The 20,122-nt window shown below is 42.7% G+C and overlaps 1 protein-coding gene and 1 pseudogene across 1 annotated transcript; both read left to right on the forward strand.

Annotated features, from left to right (window-relative positions):
* The first annotated feature begins 6,276 nt into the window (after window positions 1-6,276).
* Window positions 6,277-7,252, forward strand: LOC101674878 (annotated as a pseudogene).
* Window positions 7,253-11,825: 4,573 nt separating this feature from the next.
* On the forward strand, window positions 11,826-13,031 carry DPPA5 (developmental pluripotency associated 5). Its single transcript, XM_004770732.2, has 3 exons — window positions 11,826-12,030; window positions 12,120-12,299; window positions 12,770-13,031. The coding sequence occupies exons 1-3, from the start codon at window positions 11,919-11,921 to the stop codon at window positions 12,826-12,828; spliced, it is 351 nt and encodes a 116-aa protein (XP_004770789.2). The 5' UTR covers window positions 11,826-11,918; the 3' UTR covers window positions 12,829-13,031.
* The last annotated feature ends 7,091 nt before the right edge of the window (window positions 13,032-20,122 follow it).

Consider the following 20,122-nt stretch of genomic DNA (forward strand, 5'->3'; position numbering starts at 1 on the left):
ATTGTGCTTTATTCTTCAAAGTGTTTAAAAAACAAAGGAGGGATCCCTGGGTGGTACTATCATTTAAGCTCGGAATTTTTGGTTTCCATTTAAGTAGTGATCTCAGGGTCATGAGATTGAGCCTGTATGGGGCTCCTGCTCAGTGTGGAGTCTGCTTCTTCCTCTGCCTCTCCCCCGCAATAAATATATAAATCTTAAAAAATAAAATTTCTAGGCTTCGGAAGCCCGGCTGGCTCAGTTGTTAAGCATCTGCCTTCAGCTCAGGTCATGATCTCAGGGTCTTGGTATGGAGGCCCCTCCTGGAGCTCCTTGCTCAGCAGGGAGTCGGCTTCTCCTTCTCCCCCCTTCCAGCTCATGCTTGCTTTATCTCTCTCTCTCAAAAAGGTAAAATCTTCAAAAAAGAAAAAAAAGAAAGAAGGGAAGAAACATTCTAGGCTTATGAATAAAATAGTAAGTTGGTTTTTTTTAAGGTTTTATTTATTTATTTGACAGAGATCACAAATAGGCAGAGAGGCTGGCAGACAGAGAGAGAGAGAAGGAAGCTGGCTCCCCACTGAGCAGAGAGCCTGATGTGGGGCTTGATCCCAGGACTCTGGGATCATGACCTGAGCCGAAGGCAGAAACTTAAACCCACTGAGCCACCCAAGCACCCCAGGATAGTAAGTTTTGGAAGTAAAGCTTGAAAGCTTAAGAAAGGTCTACAGGTTTGGTTTTTACAATTTTAGGAAATAAAATATTAATTTCCTAAGAAATCTGTAAACAGTCTTTCTGTGCATAAAAATCACCCCCAGCATTCCAAATAAATAAATAAATAAATAGTACCAGTACCTTTCACCCTTTTCTCCTAGATTACCTATATATATCAGACCTGGGAGCCTCCCAGTTCAGTAATATGATTTTGTTAGATGGGTGTTCACGTTTATACTATTATGACCTTGTAAATAATATCTGTAGCTACAATAGTTTACTACAATTTCTTGCATAAAGTTTTGTTTTACCTGATGTCATTAACCACTTTTTTGTTCAAATGCTTCTTTTTTTTTTTAAGCTTTTATTTATTTATTTGATAGCACTGCATGAGCAGAAGCAGTGGGGAGGGGTAGAGAGAGAGGGGGAGACAGGCTCCCCACCGAGCAAGGAGGGGGGGGGGCGTCAGGGACTTGATCCCAGGGCCGTGGGATCATGACCTGAGCCAAAGGCAGCAGTTTAACCGACTGAGCCACGCAGGCATCCCTCTTTTTCTTTTAAAAGGCTGATTTTTCTTCATACTCCTTTATTTTATTTTTATTTTTCTTCATACTCCCAACTGTGTAACTTTCTTCTCTGTATTTTCAAGCACAGGAGGCACTTTACCATTTCACCATGACAATATTGCTCCTACAGTCTTTTTTTTTTTTTAAGATTTTATTTATTTATTTGACAGACAGACACAGTGAGAGAGGGAACACAAGCGGGGGGAGTTGGAGAAAACAGGCTTCTTGCTAATTGGGGCTCGATGAGGGGCTTAATCCCAGAACCCTGGGATCACGGCCTGAGCCGAAGGCAGATTCTCAGCTGACTGAGCCACCCAGGTGCCCCGCTAAATCAGTCTTAACTGCTCCAATGTAAATTAGCTGCGTTCAGGCCCACCCTCCTGTGGATTACTACAGCCTTTCCTGGTGTTGGATCCTCGGCTCTCTGAATCCCAAGACTTCCTTTTGTGTGCGTGCACGTTTGGTTTTGTTGTTGTGTTCGTTTAGTAGATTTTACAGCAGTAGCAAGAGCATCCAGGCAAAAATTACTAAGGTGATAGATAATCATCTCCAAAAGGATCCTCCTGGTTTTTACTATACTTATCTCTCCCGCCTGGTTTCCGATTAGCTTCCAGGAAGCTGAGGATGAGGTAGCTGAGTTCCAGAAAGCAAGCAGATAATTGGGGAGGCAGAGTTGTGAGCACAATTAGCCCAGGCTGGACGAAGAAACAGAGACTTTCAAGCTGGTGAGGAGACTGAAACATGAGAGGAAGCACTGAAGGCAGTTGTGGCCATAGATGCTGATGCCTAATATGCTGAGTTTATTAAAATGAGAAACATATTTTTTCAGGTGGAACTTAAGAGCAACAACAACAACAACAGAATAAGCTTTAAGTGAAATTTTGAAATAAAATGTTTTCTTCCATGGAACCAGGGAAAGGTGGTTTAGAGTTTAGAATTTCACTTAGAAACTTGATAGATGTCTGTTTTCTAGCTATAATGTTTCTATGATTTTAGAGGCTGTCTGATTGTTTTGACAGATCGCCTCATTCTACAGGACTTTAAAATTACAAATATGACATACACATTATTTCATTATTGTTCATTGCCCCCTCAGTTTTGGAGTCTCGTTTGGGTTAAAAAATTAGCTTTAAAAAGGAATTTTCAGTAGTAAAAAGATTAATAACCCTTTTCGTTGCTCTTTACTACCTGCCTTAGACAAATGCTTAGGAGTGTTTCTGTGTCTGGGGAGTGAATGGGTTTGGGGAAGGTAATGAGGGACTTCAGGTAAGGGGTAAAGAATTGAACTCTTGGTAGTTTACACTGGCCTTACCCTGGGCTACATTCAGCCTGAGAACCCAGAGGTTCTCTCACCAAGTTCATGGTATTTGAGGCAGTGGTTTCTCTATTTTACTTCTCTTCAGAGAGAGAGAGACTTCCTTTCGTTTTGATAGAGCAAATCTATTGTTTTCTAAGGAAGAATGAATATTTTGAGGCCTTGAATGTTGTAAAGTATTTTTATTCTATCCACACAGTAAATTGAACATTAGGTTTTGGAATACTTTTTAAAAATTTTTTGAAAGATTTTATTTATTTGACAGACAGAGATCACAAGTAGGCAGGCGGCTGGGCGGGGGGTGGGGGGGTGCGAGAAGCAGGCTCCCCGCTGAGCAGAGCTCCCAACTGAGCAGAGAGCCCGATGTGGGGTTTGATCCCAGGATCCTGAGATCATACCTAGCCGAAGGTAGAGGCTTAACCCACTGAGCCACCCAGGTGCTCCAGGTCTTAGAATTTTTGAATGAAATAATTCTTCCCTCAAAATTTCATGCTTTCTTTCATTGTGTGTTAACTTCCAGTGATGCTTTTGAGAAGTTTAGGCCATTCTGATCTTAATCTTCTTCAATTATTTTATTAAACATTATTTTCCTTGTGTTTCCTCTTACTTCTTTCTAAAAGTCAGCCTTCTGGACTGCTATTCTTTTTCTTTTCTTTTTTTATCTGCCCTATGCTGTTTTTGTTTGTCTGGTAAAAAACTAACTGGAAGCTCTGAGCATGTATGTTTGTCTATACCCAGCACTCACGGAGGGAGATATGAGTAGAACTTTTTCTTGAGAACCCCAGTGGAGTCTCATCCGCTTCCCTGCCCCCTACCACCACCCCACAGGCCAACATATGCATGATCATTAACATGGCAGGCCTTCAACAGCCAGCTCATGGCACAGAGTGGGAACAAGGGAAGGAATGGCTCCCACAGGTAGTGAGGTGAAGGGAGAGAGTGAGGCAGGAATTGACCCACGCCATCCTGAATACCTCCCACCCCAGCCTCTGAGCTTGCACCAGAAAGGGCCAAATTGGCCTGGCTAGGTTTCTGTGATAGATTCCAGATTCTGGGCAGCTGCCTTGGATCCTACACTCTATGCCCTATTAGGTGATTACTGTACACATGGCAGAGAATTGGGGTGCCTTTCTCCTTTCCTTCTAGGTGCTATAGTGGGCCCTGAGGAAGAGGTACTGCCAGCACTCACTCTAACCCCAACAACATGCCCAAGTCTATATTGCCCATGTAGTTGGAGTTGAGCAGACCGCAGACCAGGAGCAGAATCCCAGGTGGTCCCTGAGATGCGGGCATGGAGGGACTCATTTGGACCTAGCTTGCCTCATCTTAATGCTTCTGCCACAAGAGTGTGCCATCCGCCTCTCCATTTTGTTTTCCCAGCCCTTGGGCTTGAATATTTTTATTCTAATAGATTAGTATCTCTTATTGTTTGAGGTTGGAAGAACACACTTCCTCCTTAAGTTCTTTTCCCAACTCTTATCAGAGGGCCAGCCTAAAGGGGGTGGAGAATCACAAACTTCTGCAGGTTTCTCTAGGGAAGAAGGAATTCGGTCACATCAGCTCCTGCCCTGGCCTTTCAACCATTTGTAACACGTACAGTTCAGTGGCATTAAATGTATTCACAATATTCTGTAAATATCACCACTCAAAACTATCATTCCTACCAGCCTGCCCTACAAATTTCGGACTTGCCAGCTACACAATCCCATAAGCCAATTTTTTGAAATAAGTCTCTTTATGTGTGTGTGTATGTGTGTGTGTGTTTGGTTCTGTTTCTTTGGTGAACATCGACTGACAGACTCCTTGACAGGACTTGATGACTTTCTTTTGTTCTCTAACTATACCTCATGCTTACCCCATCCTAGTACTTGTGACACAATATTACAACTGCTTCTTTTGTTTTTCTTCTCCTTTTGGGGACAGAGATTGTCTTTCAGGAGTGTATTCAGCATCTAGCAAAGTGTCTGTCAAACTGTAGGTACTTACTGACTTTTTGATGAGGGAAGGAATAGCTTTAATTTCTTCTGTATGGCTGGTGGTTTTTAGTTTGGAAGGGAGGACTTGGGCATAAGGGAAATTTAGGGAGAGCTAGGATTTAGTCCTTACCAAGTACCCCGTTCTGTCAAAGGCTTGACTTCTCCTGAGAGAAACAGACAGACAGACAGACACACACGCGCACACACACACACACACACACACAGGGAAGGAATGCGCGCATGTGGTCATGTGAATATGTAGTTTTTAATGGGAAAAGTATGTTTTGAAGTGAGTCTGTGGAAACTAGAGGATGATAATAGAGTTTCTGTGCAATTACCAGTGATTGTTCCAGAGAAGAAACTGCAATGACTAGGTATTTCCAGATGATACCAGGTATAGTGAAAAGAAGCAGAAAGATTCTAAGTGAGACAAACTTAAGCCTCCAAGTTTAAAAACACATTGTAAAGCAATAGTTCTTTCTACAATGGCCTCATATTTAGAATGCCAGAACCTTGAATTGTGTGGTGACTTTGGTGGGAAAAACAAAAAACAAACTAGAAATTTCCAGCTGTGGGAAAGAGCAGAGAACTTAGAAAAAGTTTAATTATACACAAAAATGTACCGATAAGTGATTAAGTGGATAGCATTAAATGAATAATTTAATGAATGAATGAAATTATTAAAGAATGAATTTATTTATCAATGAATAATTAATGAATTTACTAATGAATGAATGAATTAAATGAAACATACTTTCACTTATTAAATAAGAAAATATTTAATAAGTGAAACTATGTGGTGACTAATGATGAAAAATAACATTTACGTTGGTTTACATCTTAAAATACAAGCGAAACATTCTTTATCTATTTAAAAAAATACAAGAAGAATGATCAAACTTGTACAGCCCCTACTGAGTCCTTGCTCTTGTGTATGGTTGGGGAAAGTTGAAGAAAATGGGATGTCAAAGTCAGGTGTATACGCCTATATCAGGAGCACACTCTAGGTGCTATAAAGGTGCCTAAAGGATAAAAGGTAATTTCAGGTCTTAAATAACTTACCCAAACTTGATTTTCAGGAGTTATGTTCTTTTCTTGGTATTTCTGACCCCTCTTAGAGGCAATCTGACAGAGGTACGACCGGAGTCGAGGGAACTTCATTCTCTAGTGTTGGCCCTTGAAAAAAATTGGTGAAGATAATACATCTTCTTCACAAGGATTACGCACAGTGTTATGTATTGAACGTATGACCTTTGGAGCAAGTGGGCTACCATCTCCCAGGTCCTCATAGTGGCAGAGCAAATGTTAGAGGAAAGAAAAAGCCAAGTTTTCACTTCCGTAATTCTTTGAAGTGTGCTGTAACATAGGAATGATCCAACCTGGCTGTGCTACTAGATGAGTGAAAAACTCTGAATTCTTTTTTATTTTTTTAAAAAGATTTTATTTATTTGTCAGAGAGAGAGAGAGAGCACAAGCAAGGGGAGCAGCAAGCAGACGGAGAAGCAGGCTCCTTCTGAGCAAGGAGCCTGATGCACGGCTCGATCCCAGAACCATGAGATCATGACCTGAGCTGAAGGTAGATGCCTAACTGACCTAGTCACCCAGGCGTCCTAAAACCCTAATATAGAAAAAGTGCCAACAAGGGATTGCCTTTGACTTTTTGCTCTTTGTAGCATTTCTCAGCTTTTCACCTCTTCCTTTACTGTAAAAACTCTGCATTTAAGTTAGGAAAATGATGCAGTTGAAAAAGAAAAGGAAAAGCAATTTTAATGTTCAAGAAACTCAGACCCTTTTTTAAGAAATTTCAAAGAGAAGTCCTTTTTTCCAAGCAACTTAATATAACAATTGACATGATGAAGCGGCTGGCTTGAGAGGAGATTGCACAGTGTGTTAGTGCTGTAGGAGAAGAATAAGGGATGAGGAGGGAAGTGGAAAAAAGGTACCTGACCTTGACTGGTGGGCACCTATGAAGAGAAAGAGGATGAGGTGAACATGCACATCAGCTGGCTGGTTCAGGGTGTCTTCTTCCCGCACCTGATTTGGAGGACTCTCTCACTGAAGAGATGGATGAAAAGATTGGATTCTAAAGTGATACAGATTTTGACTGGCAAAATGTGGCAGATTTCAGGGTTGTAGGTGGATCCTTAATTGAGGTTAAGGTGCAAGAGGAAGAGAGAGACCCCCAGAGCCCTGATTTTGAGATTGAGGAGGAAGTGTTGTCATCAGTTGTATCAGATACTGGGAGGGAAAATGAACTTCCTGATTCCCCCATATGATGAGTTTTTTTTACTCTGAACTTAACATCATTGAGGTCTGCATGAGGTCCCCATTTGCTGGTAAACACAGAGAAACAGAAACTGCAGTTGGAAAAACGCCACCGCCTGGATACGGGGCTGGAAGTCTGCAGGTGGAGAAGGAACCCTTCGGGATCGGAGGGAGTGGCTGCAGATTGAAAGAGAGAAGTTGAGGCTACAGTTCGTCAACTCCGACAACTCCTCTTTGGAAAATGAACTTGGCCAGGGACAAAAGTCCATACTTCAATCACAAGACATAGAACCAGAGAATTAAAACTTGAGAGAGAAGCTTACAACTGGAAAAAGATAGGTTACAGTTCTTGAAATTTGAATCAGAGAAGCTGCAGGTTGAAAAATAACTTACAAGTAGGGAGAGAGAGACTTCAAATTCAGAAGGAAAGACACTGGCAGTGATTTACCTCAGTCTCTGTTTAGCAAATGTTTGTAAACCGTAGGTTTTTCTCTAATATTGGGTAATATAAGATGGTTGCAGGATTAGCTATGTCTTTTTTTCCTGTTTAATGTCAGTGTTTTCAATAGGAAAAAGATAGCTATGTGTGGGTAACTATATACTTAAATACTACATTACATAAATACTATGTGCCCTAGCATAAATAGTACAGCAGAAACTATTGTGCTGTACTCTTTGAATTAGGAAAATTGCATAGAATCTTGTATAATCTGTGTACTCAGTTTACAATTATATCTATATAAAATTCTAGCTTGGTAGTTCTTTATGGAGGAGGGGTATTTCTGACCCCCAGAAGACATTTGGCAACATCTGGAGACACTTGGTTTTCAAAATGGGGAAGTAGAAAAGGTTGCTACTGGTATGTAGTAGGGTAGAAGCCAGAGATGCCTGCCTATATCCTGCCATGCACAGGACAGCCCCCACAGAAACGAATTGTCCAACACAAAATGTCAGTTTTGCTGAGGTTGAGAAACCCTTTCCTAGCCTGTGTACCTCTAGAGCTTAGGTTTATAGTTTCAGAATATAAAAACCTCAGATATTTAAGATATTAAGGTAGTTACATGAATGGCCAAAAGCTTCAACCATGTAACATTACTGTAAAGTATATTGAACATAGGAAGTGATGGAGATTATAGGTATTTTATTGCCATGTTTCCATCTATAAATAACCTGAGACTGAGAAAATGATACAAGGAACATCAGAGATTGTCTAAAAGTTCACTTTGAAAAACAGTTCACTCATCTAGTTATTGATGCTTTAGATGCTTCTAGATCACATACTTTTTAAGATTTAGTTCCCTTTTTTCTTTGAATTCATCATCAGTTTTTTTTTTTAAGATTTTATTTATTTGACAGAGCAATCACAAGTAGTCAGAGAGACAGATAGAAAGATAGGGGGAAGCAGGTTCCCTGCTGAGCAGAGAGCCTGATGCGGGGCACAATCAACTGGACCCTGAGATCATGACCTGAGCCGAAGGCAGTGGCTTCACCCACTGAGCCACCCAGGCGCCCCCATCAACTTAGTTGAGATAGAAAAATTGTCATTTCAACCACGGACTGAAATCTTATATTATCTTATATTCACTTATACATATATATATGTATATATATACATATATATATAAATATTCACTTATATTAAGTGAATGGTTGAAGCTAGTAAAAATGATACCAATATAAAAATGGTACTAGCAGTCCATGAACTTGAAACCAATGAGTGGTTATTTTTTATTTTGATTCATTTATTTTTTAAAAGATTTTATTTTTTTATTTGAGAGAGACAGAGACAGAGATAGCAAGAGAGAGCAAGAGCAGAGGAGAGGGAGAAGCAGGCTCCCCACTGAGCAGGGAGCCCAACATGGGGCTCGATCCCAGGCCCCCAGGATCATGACCCCAGCCAAAGGCAGCCACTTAACCAACTGGGCCAACTAGGTGCCCAAGTGGTTATTTAAAAAAAAAATATTAACGACTATGTGGGGGTCAGAATGGGGGCTGGTGAAGCATGCCCTCTGTATCAGATAATGTTGATAATAATGATGATGATGATGATAATGATGAAATAATGATAGTAGCTGATGAATGAATTAGGGAAGCACTTATCACACACTATCTGATCTAATTTATAGAACAATTTTGAGAGTAGCATTATTATTCCTGCACTGAGGCGCAGAGAAGTAACACAGTAAGTGAAGGTCTGAACTCATATCATGTTGTAATTTATCTTTGCCCCACTCTGAGGAACCACGTTTGTATCTTGAGCCCCTCTGGTATTTATTCCGAGACCAAGGGCTTGCTTAACCTGGTGATTTGCCTTCAGTCCCCTGAAGGTGCTTTTTCCATAATCCAGGTGATTCTGATACACAGTAAAGTTGAGAATCACTGCAAGGGATCACTTTGAATTTTCTGATTTCTATGGCTGATAATGTAGCTTTAATACAACTCTTCTGTTGACAGATACTACTTGGATTCTGCATTTGTTCCTTGTTAATTTAAGAATGTCTTGAAATCATATGTGCTATTTGAGTATGGACATATGAGAAAAAATTTATTTCTGCTTCATTACCTTGACTTTGAAATAGTGTTATTTTTCCATACCCAAAATAAATGCTACTACCATAGAAATAAAATTTGCCTACACTAACTAAAAAACAACAACAAAGAGTATTACTTTTTTTTAAAAGATTTTACTCACTTATTTGACAGAGAGAGAGAGAGAGAGATCTCAAGTAGGCAGAGAGAGTAGGGGCGGGGGAGAGGGGAGCAGGATCCCTGCTGAGCAGGGAACCTGATGTGGGGCTCCATCCCAGGAGCCTGAGATCATGACCTGTGGGGGTCAATCCCAGGTGCCTGAGATCATGACCTGAGCTGAAGGCAGAGGCTTAACCCACAGACCCACACGGGCACCCCAAAAAGGAGTATTTCTAATTGCATCTTTTGTTCTATTTTAGGTCTTTCTGCTCCTGCTTTGTATCTCCTCTTATGGTCGAGATTTAAAAACACCAAAGTCCACTCTAAAGAAAGCTTTTTATCATCATCCACACATCCCACTTTAAATAATACAAGTAATAATTGTCAATATGGATGCATCTGGCTCCAGTGTCCATAAGTCTGAAAAGTAAATAATTGAAATTAATTCTTTTAAGGTAAAAGGAGCCACCAGCTGCTCTGGAATGGTAATTCTGAGAAAACTCTAATCTCCGCTTTTTGGAAGATATCTGTCACCTTCCCAGCCCCTGCATCACACCCATCCTACCTTCTTTAGTCAAGAAAGTATTTACTTAAAAAAAAAAAAAAAAAGAAAGTATTTACTTTTATAGCTAGTGACAAATGTTGGGGTGCAGGGAGTGCTTAGATGGTGGAAAAGCCTAGCCTAATAACACACTCAGGTGATTTAAAAGTTTTCAGCCAAAATAAAACCTGAGTGTATTAAAATATCCAATTATTTGCAACTTATAGAGACACTCAATGCAAAAGGACACAAATATTCTCCAAGAAAAGAAAAACAAATGAATTAGACAATAAGAAAGAAACTAAGCTGGAGTGATAGTGTTTAAATAATATCTAGTAGACTTTAATGTGAATGGCATTAACCAGGAAAAGGTCTTTATGTGAGAACATGTTGACCATTTTGTACCACAATGTTCTCTTTAAGTCTCTTAACTATCCAGCTTTCTTGCCAACAGAACACAGTGGTGTATAGCTGCTAGAAAGGGGTCCCAAGATGGCAACCGAAATTCCGACAGATTTTGTAAATTTTCAATTCTGATTTCATTTTTTCAATGAAACTTTTTTATTTGGGGATAATTGTAGATTCACATACAGTCATTATTTTTTGTTTTTGTTTTTGTTTTTTTAAGTAGGCTCCACACTCATGCAATCCAATGCAGGGCTTGCACTGATAACCCTGAGATCATGACCTGAGCTGAAATCAAGAGGTGGATGCTCAACTCATTGTGTCACCCAGGTGCCTCATAAACCCACGGTTTTTCCGCTGAATGTGAAGAAGCCTGCCCTAAGAGATAGTCATAATAGTCAGCTGATGGGATTGGAGGTTACCAGAACATGGTCTTGGGAAAAGTCAGCTTAATTTCCACATCTATGAAGCTATAAAACACTGAAGTCACACACTCATTGCATGAATCTAGTGCATCACTTCAAGCAACATGTTTTTTAAATGAATAATACTATTTAGAATCAGAAGTCTGGCCTATACAGGGGTGCCTGGGTACTCAGTCAGTTAAGCAGCTATTTCTGCTCAGGTCATGATCTCGGGGCATCAGCTCCATGCTCCTCAGGGAGTCTGCTTGAGGATTCTCTTTCTCCCTCTGCCCCTACCCATGCTTGCTGGCTTTCAAATAAATAAATACAGAAAGAAAAGAAAGAAAGAAAGAAAGAATTAGTCTGGCCTATACAGTTTGGGCCCAAGGGTCCAGGTGGGGCATTCATGAGTTCTGAAATTAGAGATTGAAAAGTTCCAGACTTTGCAGCTCCAAGGAGGGTGACCAGTAAGAGCACTTTAGCGACCCCATCCCGTGCGTTGCCGATTAAGTAATTTCTTAATTTCCTTTTCTTTGTTAAATGGCAGGAATTACTCCTGAGTCGCCGGAAGCTGTAGGGGTCTCAGTGACGTGAAGCTTCGGGGTTTGGCACAGGGGAAGTGGGACCTTCCTTTGGAACGTGGGAGGCAGGAACTTAATTTGGCAGCTCCCCGGTGGTCCTCCCACCGTCAAGACTTGGATTTTCGTCTTTCTGGGGTTCAGGCCCAATTACTTGTTTCCAGGTGAAGAGCTGCCCTTGCCCCCACGTACTCCCAGCGCCAAGAGATCCCGGTGTGGAAACCCTTATAAACTCGGAGACAGCTGGGCCCACCCTGGCCGCGAAGAGGATAAAGTGACTGCGATGGTCACGTGCAACACCAATGCGCAGGCGGGCCAGCCTAGCGTGTTGAGTGGGAGACTGGGCCGCCAGGCAGGGGCGGGGATTCTCGTGGGCGGAGCTTCTCGTGGGCGGGGCCCGTCCCGGTGCGCTCCTCTCTGGCGCGGAGGCCCCCCCGCCGACTCAGGCCTAGCCCAGGTTGGAGCGTACGTAGTTAGTTTTGAGGCGCTGCAGATGGGGTCTCTACCAGAACGAAAAGATATTCCACCGTGGGTGAAAGCTCCCGAAGACCTGAAAGATCCCGAGGTGTTGCAGGTCCAGACGCAGCTCTTGGAGGCTCTGTTTGGTGAGTGAGCCCAGCAGTCCTGACCTGGGTGCCCTGACCCGGCGTCTTGGTCTCCGTGGGCCTGAGCGCTCGTTTTCTTCTCCATACAGGCCCAGCGGGATCTCGAATCTCGTACTTCGAGCAAGTGAGCAAAGTCATGCTCGAGCTAAAGGTTCTGGAATCCTCGGACCTCACGGAGGTCGTGGTTTATGGCTCTTACTTGCACAAGCTCAGGGCCAGGTGGATGCTCCAGTCCATGGCTGAATGGCACCGCCAGCGACAGGAACGAGGTGAGAGGCCTCTCGACTAGGTGCTTTGGCCTGGGGACGTGTGGGTAGTTTTACTTCCTCTCCTGTAGCCCTTCTCTCCTCCTCCCCATGCCCCAGTGCCCCGCAACCACCACCCAGACCTCAGGCTTCAGCAGGGTCGTCCCTCCTTGTCTGGGCTTCCCCTGAGATGATGAAATTCCGTCTGTTGGTTCTAGAGACCCTGGAGGAAGACCAGGATGAGAGGCGGCCTGGCCTCATAGGGAAGTGTTCCCCGAGACCTGATCCCAGTTCTTACCCTCCCTCCCAACACTCCCCTTAGCTTACTGGGGGGATACTGGAGTAGGTTCAGCGGCCCCACCTTCTGATGTTCCCAAGAATCCCAGGTGCCGAATGCCAGGCTGAGAAGTCCCAGAAAGGAACCTTGAAAGAGGCTGAGAACTGTCCAGGCCCTTACCCTCCCCTCTCACGCACACTTGTTCTTTCTGGTGCAGGGATGCTCAAACTTGAGGATGCCATGAAAGCCCTAGAGCTAGGTCCTTGGATGAAGTGAAGCCAGTTTGCAACCCGCGTACCTGGACTCAGGATTTAAAGAGTAAACTGCCTCCAGAGGTGGAATGCATGTGGTCTGGTTGAAATTCTGCTCCAGTCTGACAAGGAAAAACCAGCTGATTTTTGGGTCTCCGCCTTTGTCTCAGTCCTAATGTGGCTTTCCCCCCAGGTTTGCTAATTAAAGAATAAAATTTTAAATAAGTAGCTCCTTGATGATTGAAGTACTGGAGATAACATCACAGCCAAGGTGGCCCTTGAGCTTCACCCTTAAATAAAACCATCAAAGCTAGAAAAAGGTCCAAGAGTACACATGGTTAGGGTTTAAAAGGTATAGGAATTGGGTTCTGAGACGCAGCTTTGATCAAAACCCAGTCAGTTTTAGGGGAAGTGTGATATTGTCTGGAACTGACCTCGATTGTTCTTTTTTGAAGAAGAAGAATTTATATACTTGTCAGCACAGGAGCAGGGAGAGGGACAGGCAGTGGGAGAATCAGGCTCCCTGCTGAGTAAGCGGAAGGCAGACACTAAACCGACTGATCCACCCAGGCATCCCTGACTTGGATTACTTTTAAAAAAATAACTAATAGGTACTTGTGTAAGATGGAAAGCAAATTATTCTCCATTTGCAAGATTATAAAAATTATCTGCATAATTATCCATTTATGCTCCTATTTCTACTCTCCAGAAATAAAAAGCTGTATTTTCTTGGGTGCTCTTTGAGAGGTTTTATAAAAATACGATTACAATCATAAGTGTAGATTCTTTCCATCCCTTACAGTTGGCGATGATTCCATTTAATCGGTCACCTACCAAAAGATTTTTGGGTTGTTCCCAGTCTTTGGCTTTCCATAGCTGTGGTGAATACCATGAAGGTCACTGTTTTGCAAGTGTGCACGTAACTGTAGCTCCATAAATAGAGGAAAATTTGCTGTTCCAGAGAGAAAATTATATATATATATATAATGTTGCTAAATACTACCAAATTGCCTCTTTCACAAGGGTTGAAATAATTTTACACCCAGCAGCAATATATGAGATTGCCTGTTTCTGCACAAGCTCACCCAGAGATGAGTGGCAAACTTTTTTTTTTTTTTTTCTGCTAAGCTATTAGGTTCAGTCTTACCGAGTTAGCACTCCTTGCTTGAGCCTGCTTTATGGACCAGCAGTTGTGGCTCCCTTAAACTGCCCTGAGCTAGTGCACCCTTAAGTCTGTTGGCAACGAGTGTCTGTAAAAATGTAAACTGGAGAGTTGGGAATCAGTTCTGCAATGTGAGAATGAAATACAAAACTTCCTTGCCCCGAAGGCCTGGAATTTCTGCCCTAAGGGCAGTGCTTCCAAGTGTAGGAAACAGCTCCAGGTTAATCTGTGTCAAAGTAGCAAAATTTGGAAATTTAAGCATAGGCCATAAATTCTGCATATGCCCTGGACTGAAGATTTTTCAGCCTTAAAAAAACAAACTACAGAACTTTGAGAAGATTCACAGGAAAGGTTTTGGAATCTGAAGATTAAAAAAAACTGTCTTGCGGTGGCTGCCATTTTTCCCCCCTTGAGTTTTAAGCATTTGGCTTGTTTTCTACCAATGGTTGGTATAGGATTAAGAGCAGCAAAGCAGCTTTCATTGTAATGGAAATAGCCTCTGCTTTACAGAAGGGCGGACATTAGCACTGACAAGATTTAGAGGGGAGGTAAATCCAGGGCGTAGTTGAGGAAAGCCAGGATTGCTTACAAAACAATAAACAAAAGCAAAACCCAGTCTAGAAAATCCTCTGGCCCCAAAGGGGTTCACCATAGATGCTGACTGAGAGCCTCAGGCCTGCCAAGAACTCCACCAGTCTCTGCATTTAGTGACTCACCTAATTCTTTAAATATTGCCTCCTTTTTACGGATTAGGAAAACCAAGGCTCATCAATCACACCCCCTTCCTCACGATTCATATTTTTACATTTAAATATGCTTATAAATTTTGATGATCACAAGAAACGGCATGGAGTGGGGAAGGGGTATAGATACTCCTGGGTTGTCCTGGAGCAGATAGCCCAAGCAGGCCTCCCACCATGGGCTTCTGGGGAGGCACGGCAGGACACCTGGTAACCCCTGTGTCTTGGGGAATGGGGCCCCCAACCACCAAGTGTTTGGAGGAGCCTAAGGGTGCTTGAGACTGGACCTGAGTTGGGGGGGGGATCAGGTCAGGGAAATTACCCCCAAGGAAGTCAGTTCTGGGTGAGAGCCAAGTTAGGTGTCAGCAGTCAGCTTTTCCAGATGGAGGGGACTGGAAGAGATATGCAGCCCCATAGATGTTGGGAACCGGTGCTGGGGCGGGAGCAGACTGAAGGCAGGGCTGGAAAGGGAGGAAGGCTGGTCCTCCCAAGGCCTCATAGACCATGCTAAGAGGGGAGTAGTCACCCAGGCCTTTGAAGACAGTGGTGAGTTGTCTAAGAAGCTCTAGTCCCTCCGAACCACTCAGAAATGTAGTTCCTGACTCCCCTGGAGCTAGGGTCTCAGTTAACATCCTGATTCCTCTCTACTCCCTCTGCCTTGCCTCCCCACAGCTCCCATTAATCTAGAAACTTTACTGAAGGTCTCTGCTTTGCCCCTTCCAGGAACCTTGCTCTAGAGAGAAAACAAAAAAGAGATGTCACCAGGGGGCATTTTTGGGATTTCAGGAAGTCTTTCCAGAAAACTAAGTGTCTGGAATGTTATTTACCTGAATGAAATCTAAAGCATTATGGGGCGCCTGGGTGGCTCAGTGGGTTAAGCTGCTACCTTCAGCTCAGGTCATGATCTCAGGGTCCTGGGATCGAGTCCCGCATCGGGCTCTCTGCTCAACAGGGGGCCTGCTTCCTTTGCTTCCCCTCTCTCTGCCTGCCTGTCTGCCTACTGTGATCTCTGTCTGTCAAATAAATAAATAAAATCTTAAAAAAAAAAAAAAAAAAAAAAGAAATCTGAAACATTAAATTGTATGGTTAACTAATCGAAGAAGAGGTTGTCTCTGACTCATGGAATTTGGGAATTAGAGTTTGTCCAAAGAGGGGCAGCTCTAGCAGGCCCTATAGCCGTGTTTTGGAATCACACAGCAGTTTTGGAAGCACCAGATTATCCTAATTTGACTCCAACCATCAAAAAGTGGACCTAATTTCATGGGATTTCCCCCTAACTTTAATAGAAAGCATAGTTACTGTCATTGCATTAGGGATATCTAGGATTTAACTTCATTAAAATGACAAGTTAAATAGTGTTCAGTTGTGTTGCTGACAAAGGAAAATGAAATGTCTAGCCTTCAAGGACTCCTAGCCTGAACTGCCACAGGCATGGAACATTAGTGAGGGTCGAGAACAAAGAACTAGAGTGGGGTGAAGCAGGGCTTTGGGTCTGAAGAAAGGAATTAAAAGGGAGAACAGATGAATAATTCCTCTCTTCTTGAGGCTTTAGGAAAGTTTGGGCCAGAGGGTTCAAGGATCATCTGTGGGAATAATCCAGTGCTGGTGCCCCGAGCCATTCCCTATGTTCAGGATGGTGGCTTTGTGGGTGGGATGGGCCCATGGAGCAGGGGACATGTGGGTGGGGAGAAGATATGAATTGCCCAGCATGGTTCCTGCTCACTCCCATAACTTGACTTTTCAAAAGGATTACTTTGGATTGACTTTTTGGTTTTTTCACACTGGGTGATAGATTTTGTAACATTGGAGAAAACTTGTCTAGACTGACTCAATAAATGACTTTACTCCAACAATATTATAATATGTTGTAACACATGTAATGAACAAGCACTTCCATATCTTTATTTACATTAATCCACAGAACATCACTGTTGCCCACTTTGTCAGTGAGAAAATCCAAGAGGAAGGAGGTCACTGGTCAGCAGTAGCAGCTTTATCTGAGAACTTGTTAAAAACATGCGTTTTTAGATCCACTGCAGGCCTACTCAATCAGAATCTGGTGTGGGGCCTAGCAACGGGTGGTTTAACAAGCCACGAAACTTGAGAGTCATTGGTTTAAATAAATTAATTTGGTAATTAATTTGGTTTCTTTGACTATACCTCCATTTCTAGATCAGTTGAGAGGGAATGAGGGTTCTCAATTCTTTTTTTTTTTTTTTTCTTTTTTTGGTTAGGGTTCTCAGTTCTTATTTTGGGTTCCTGGACCCAATTCAACAAATGAATGTGTGTGACACCCCCCTCCCCAGCAATTCAAAAGAGGCCAGTTTCCAGACTATTAGGTCTGTCAGCCTTAATTAAGTGCTCTTCCTACTCCATCCATCGTTCCTTCCCCCACCATACACACACGTCATTCTAAATTGGTACCTGTCTTAAGTAACCTTAAGGAATTTAAAATCTGTCATTACCTCTTCAAAAACTTCGGTAAGCATAAAGTTACTTGTCGTGCTTATTTAATGCAGATTTTCATACCTACTCTCAGATCTTTTAATTTCATAGTTCTAGGTAAGAATTTCTACCTTTCAACTTTGATATTTTGATTATTAAATATTGTGGTGTAGACCTCTTTGGGATCATTCTTTTTTTTTCAAAAATTTTTAAGATTTTATTTGTCGGTGAGAGAGAGTGAGCACAAGGTTGGGGGGCTGGTGGGGCAGGCAGAGGGAGAAGCAGGCTGCCAATGAGCAGGGAGCCTGATGCGGGGCTCGACCTCAGGACCCTGAGATCATGTCCTGAGCTGAACGCAGATGCTTCACTGACCGAGCCACCCGGGCATCCCTGGGTTCATCTTCTTTGGAGCTCTGTTTCCTGAATCTGGATGTCGGTTTCCTTCCCCATGTTAGGGAAGTTTTTGATCGTTCCTTTAAGTAAGTTTTCTGCTCCTTTGTCTCTCTGTCCTCCTTCTGGGACCCCTATAATGTGAATGATTGTTCACTTGATGTTGTCCAAGGCATCCCTTAACCTATCCTCATTTAAAAAACTTTAAAAATTAGGCTCCATGGGGTGCCTGGGTGGCTCAGTCATTAAGCATCTGCCTTTGGCTCAGGTCATGATCCCAGGGTCCTGAGTTCGAGCCCCACATCTGGCTTTCTTCTCCAAGGGAGGCCTGCGTCTCCCTCTCCCACTACTCCTGCTTGTGTCCTACTCTCGCTTGCTCTGTCAAATAAATAAATAAAATCTTTATAAAAAAATAAAAAAATAAATTAGGCTCCATGCTGAGGGACCTGGAACTAATGACTTTGAGATTAAGAGTTGGAAGCTTAGGGCGCCTGGGTGGCTCAGTGGGTTAAGCCGCTGCCTTCGGCTCAGGTCATGATCTCAGGGTCCTGGGATCGAGTCCCACATCGGGCTCTCTGCTCAGCAGGGAGCCTGCTTCCCTTCCTCTCTCTCTGCCTGCCTCTCTGCCTGCTTGTGATCTCTCTCTCTGTCAAATAAATAAATAAATCTTAAAAAAAAAAAAAATTTTATAAAAAAAAAAAAAAAAAAAGAGTTGGAAGCTTAACTGACTGAACTACCCAGGTACCCCTCCTCATTTAAAAAAAAAATTGTTTTCTTTTTGCTGTTCAGTTTGGTGCCTCTCCTCATTTCTTTCTCTTTCTTTCTTTTCTATCTTTTTTTTTTTTTTTTAAGATTTTATTTATTTGACAGAGAGAGAGAGAGAGAGACCGCGAGATAAGGAACACAAGCAGGGGGATGAGAGAGAAGCAGGCTTTTCACTAAGCAGGGGGGAGCCTAAAGACTGAGCCACCCAGGCACCCCTTGTTTTTTTTTAAACTCTTTTTTCTTTTTGCTGTTCAGCTTGGGTGCTCTCCATTACTCTCTCTTCTAGATTACTAATCCTCTAATTTACTGTTGATTCCTTCTAGTACATTTTTTATTTTAGTAACTATATTCGTTAATGCTGATTGGTTCTTTTTTATACTTTCTACCTCTTTGTTGAAGTTTTTACTGAATTCATTCACTCCCTCTCTCCATTACTTTGAAGTCTTTATCAGGTAGATTATCTATTTCATTTAGATACCCCCCCCCCCTTTTGTCTTGCTTTTGTTTGGAACATATTCCTCTGTCTCTTCATTTTGTTTGACTTTCTGTGTTTGTTTCTGTGTATTAGGTAGAACTTCTAAAGTTCTTCTAAACTTGAAGGAATGATCTTGTGCATGTCATCCCTTGTGTAGACTGTGTGTATGTGGTACCTTTGGCTGGCTGGTAGGGGTTAGCACTCTGTCCTGGGCCTGCCCTGGTCGGATGGCTGGAGCTGAAGTGAATGCAAGCCAGGGTTGGGGGGTGTATCTCAGGGTGCTCCATGCAGGGGACACCCTGGTGGGCAGCTGGAGTTGAGGCAGGTGTGGGCTGGGTGCCTGGGGTATTTTCCTCCTGGAGTGCCCTGGCAAGTTATCTGGAGGGAAGTGGTATGGGCCTGGAGTGTTCCAGGGTGCTTTGTGCCTGTGTTAGCTCGTCAGAATGGCTGGAGCTGCACTGAGCACTGACTAGGTATGTTCTGGTGCAATCCATGCTGGAGCTGCCTCAGTGGGATGGTTGGCATTGGTATGGGTTGGGGGCCCAAGGCTTGCTGAGGTGCCAGGACCCTGCTTCTGTCTATACTGTCAAGGTGACCTGGAGAGACGTCTAGTAGCTCCCCAGACATTTGGCAAGGTTCTAGGGCTGGTTTCCTTGTGTTATGGATGCTCTTTTAACCTGCAGACCTTTTCCCCCCCTGTGCCTCAGGAGGAAGACATCCACTCACAGTCCCTCAGTACTAACCCTCCCCACTGTAGTTCTCAGTGTTGGGGAGGGTGGGGGTTCTCTTTGTTACCATCTCTCTTGCATTCTTTATGGTTCTTTTGTTGTGCAAAAGCTATTTAATCAGCCCTTAGTTCTTCAGGAGGAATTGCTTTATAAATTGGTGTAGATGGGCTGTGTATCTGTGGAGGAGGTGAGGTCACCATCTTTCTTTGTAACCATCTTGGACTGGAACTCAATCAACATTGATTGCTTTTTGAATGTTGAACCTGCCTTGCCTTGCTAGGATGATTATTCTTAACTGTGATACTTTATTCCTTTTATAACACGCTGGTTTGATATGGTTACAGCTTTTTTGAGAATTTTAGCACCTATATTTAGATACTATCATTTGGTTTTAGTGACAGGGTAATAGAGGCTTGTTAAAATGAGTTGGGAAATGTTCAGAAGAGTTACACCAATTTGCATTTCCTCAGGTCCTGTCTCAGAGTTAGTTTGTGCCACGATTTTATCTTGTTAGATTTTACATTTTTTCCACTATGGTAATAAGAAGTGAAATTTCATTGTGTTTTAGTTGCATTTCCTGGATTACTAATAAAGTTGATCATCTTTTCATGTTT

Source organism: Mustela putorius, unplaced genomic scaffold (assembly GCF_011764305.1).
Source record: "Mustela putorius furo isolate JIRA1106 unplaced genomic scaffold, ASM1176430v1.1 tig00000135_pilon_pilon_pilon, whole genome shotgun sequence".
NCBI classification, from domain to species: Eukaryota; Metazoa; Chordata; class Mammalia; order Carnivora; family Mustelidae; genus Mustela; species Mustela putorius.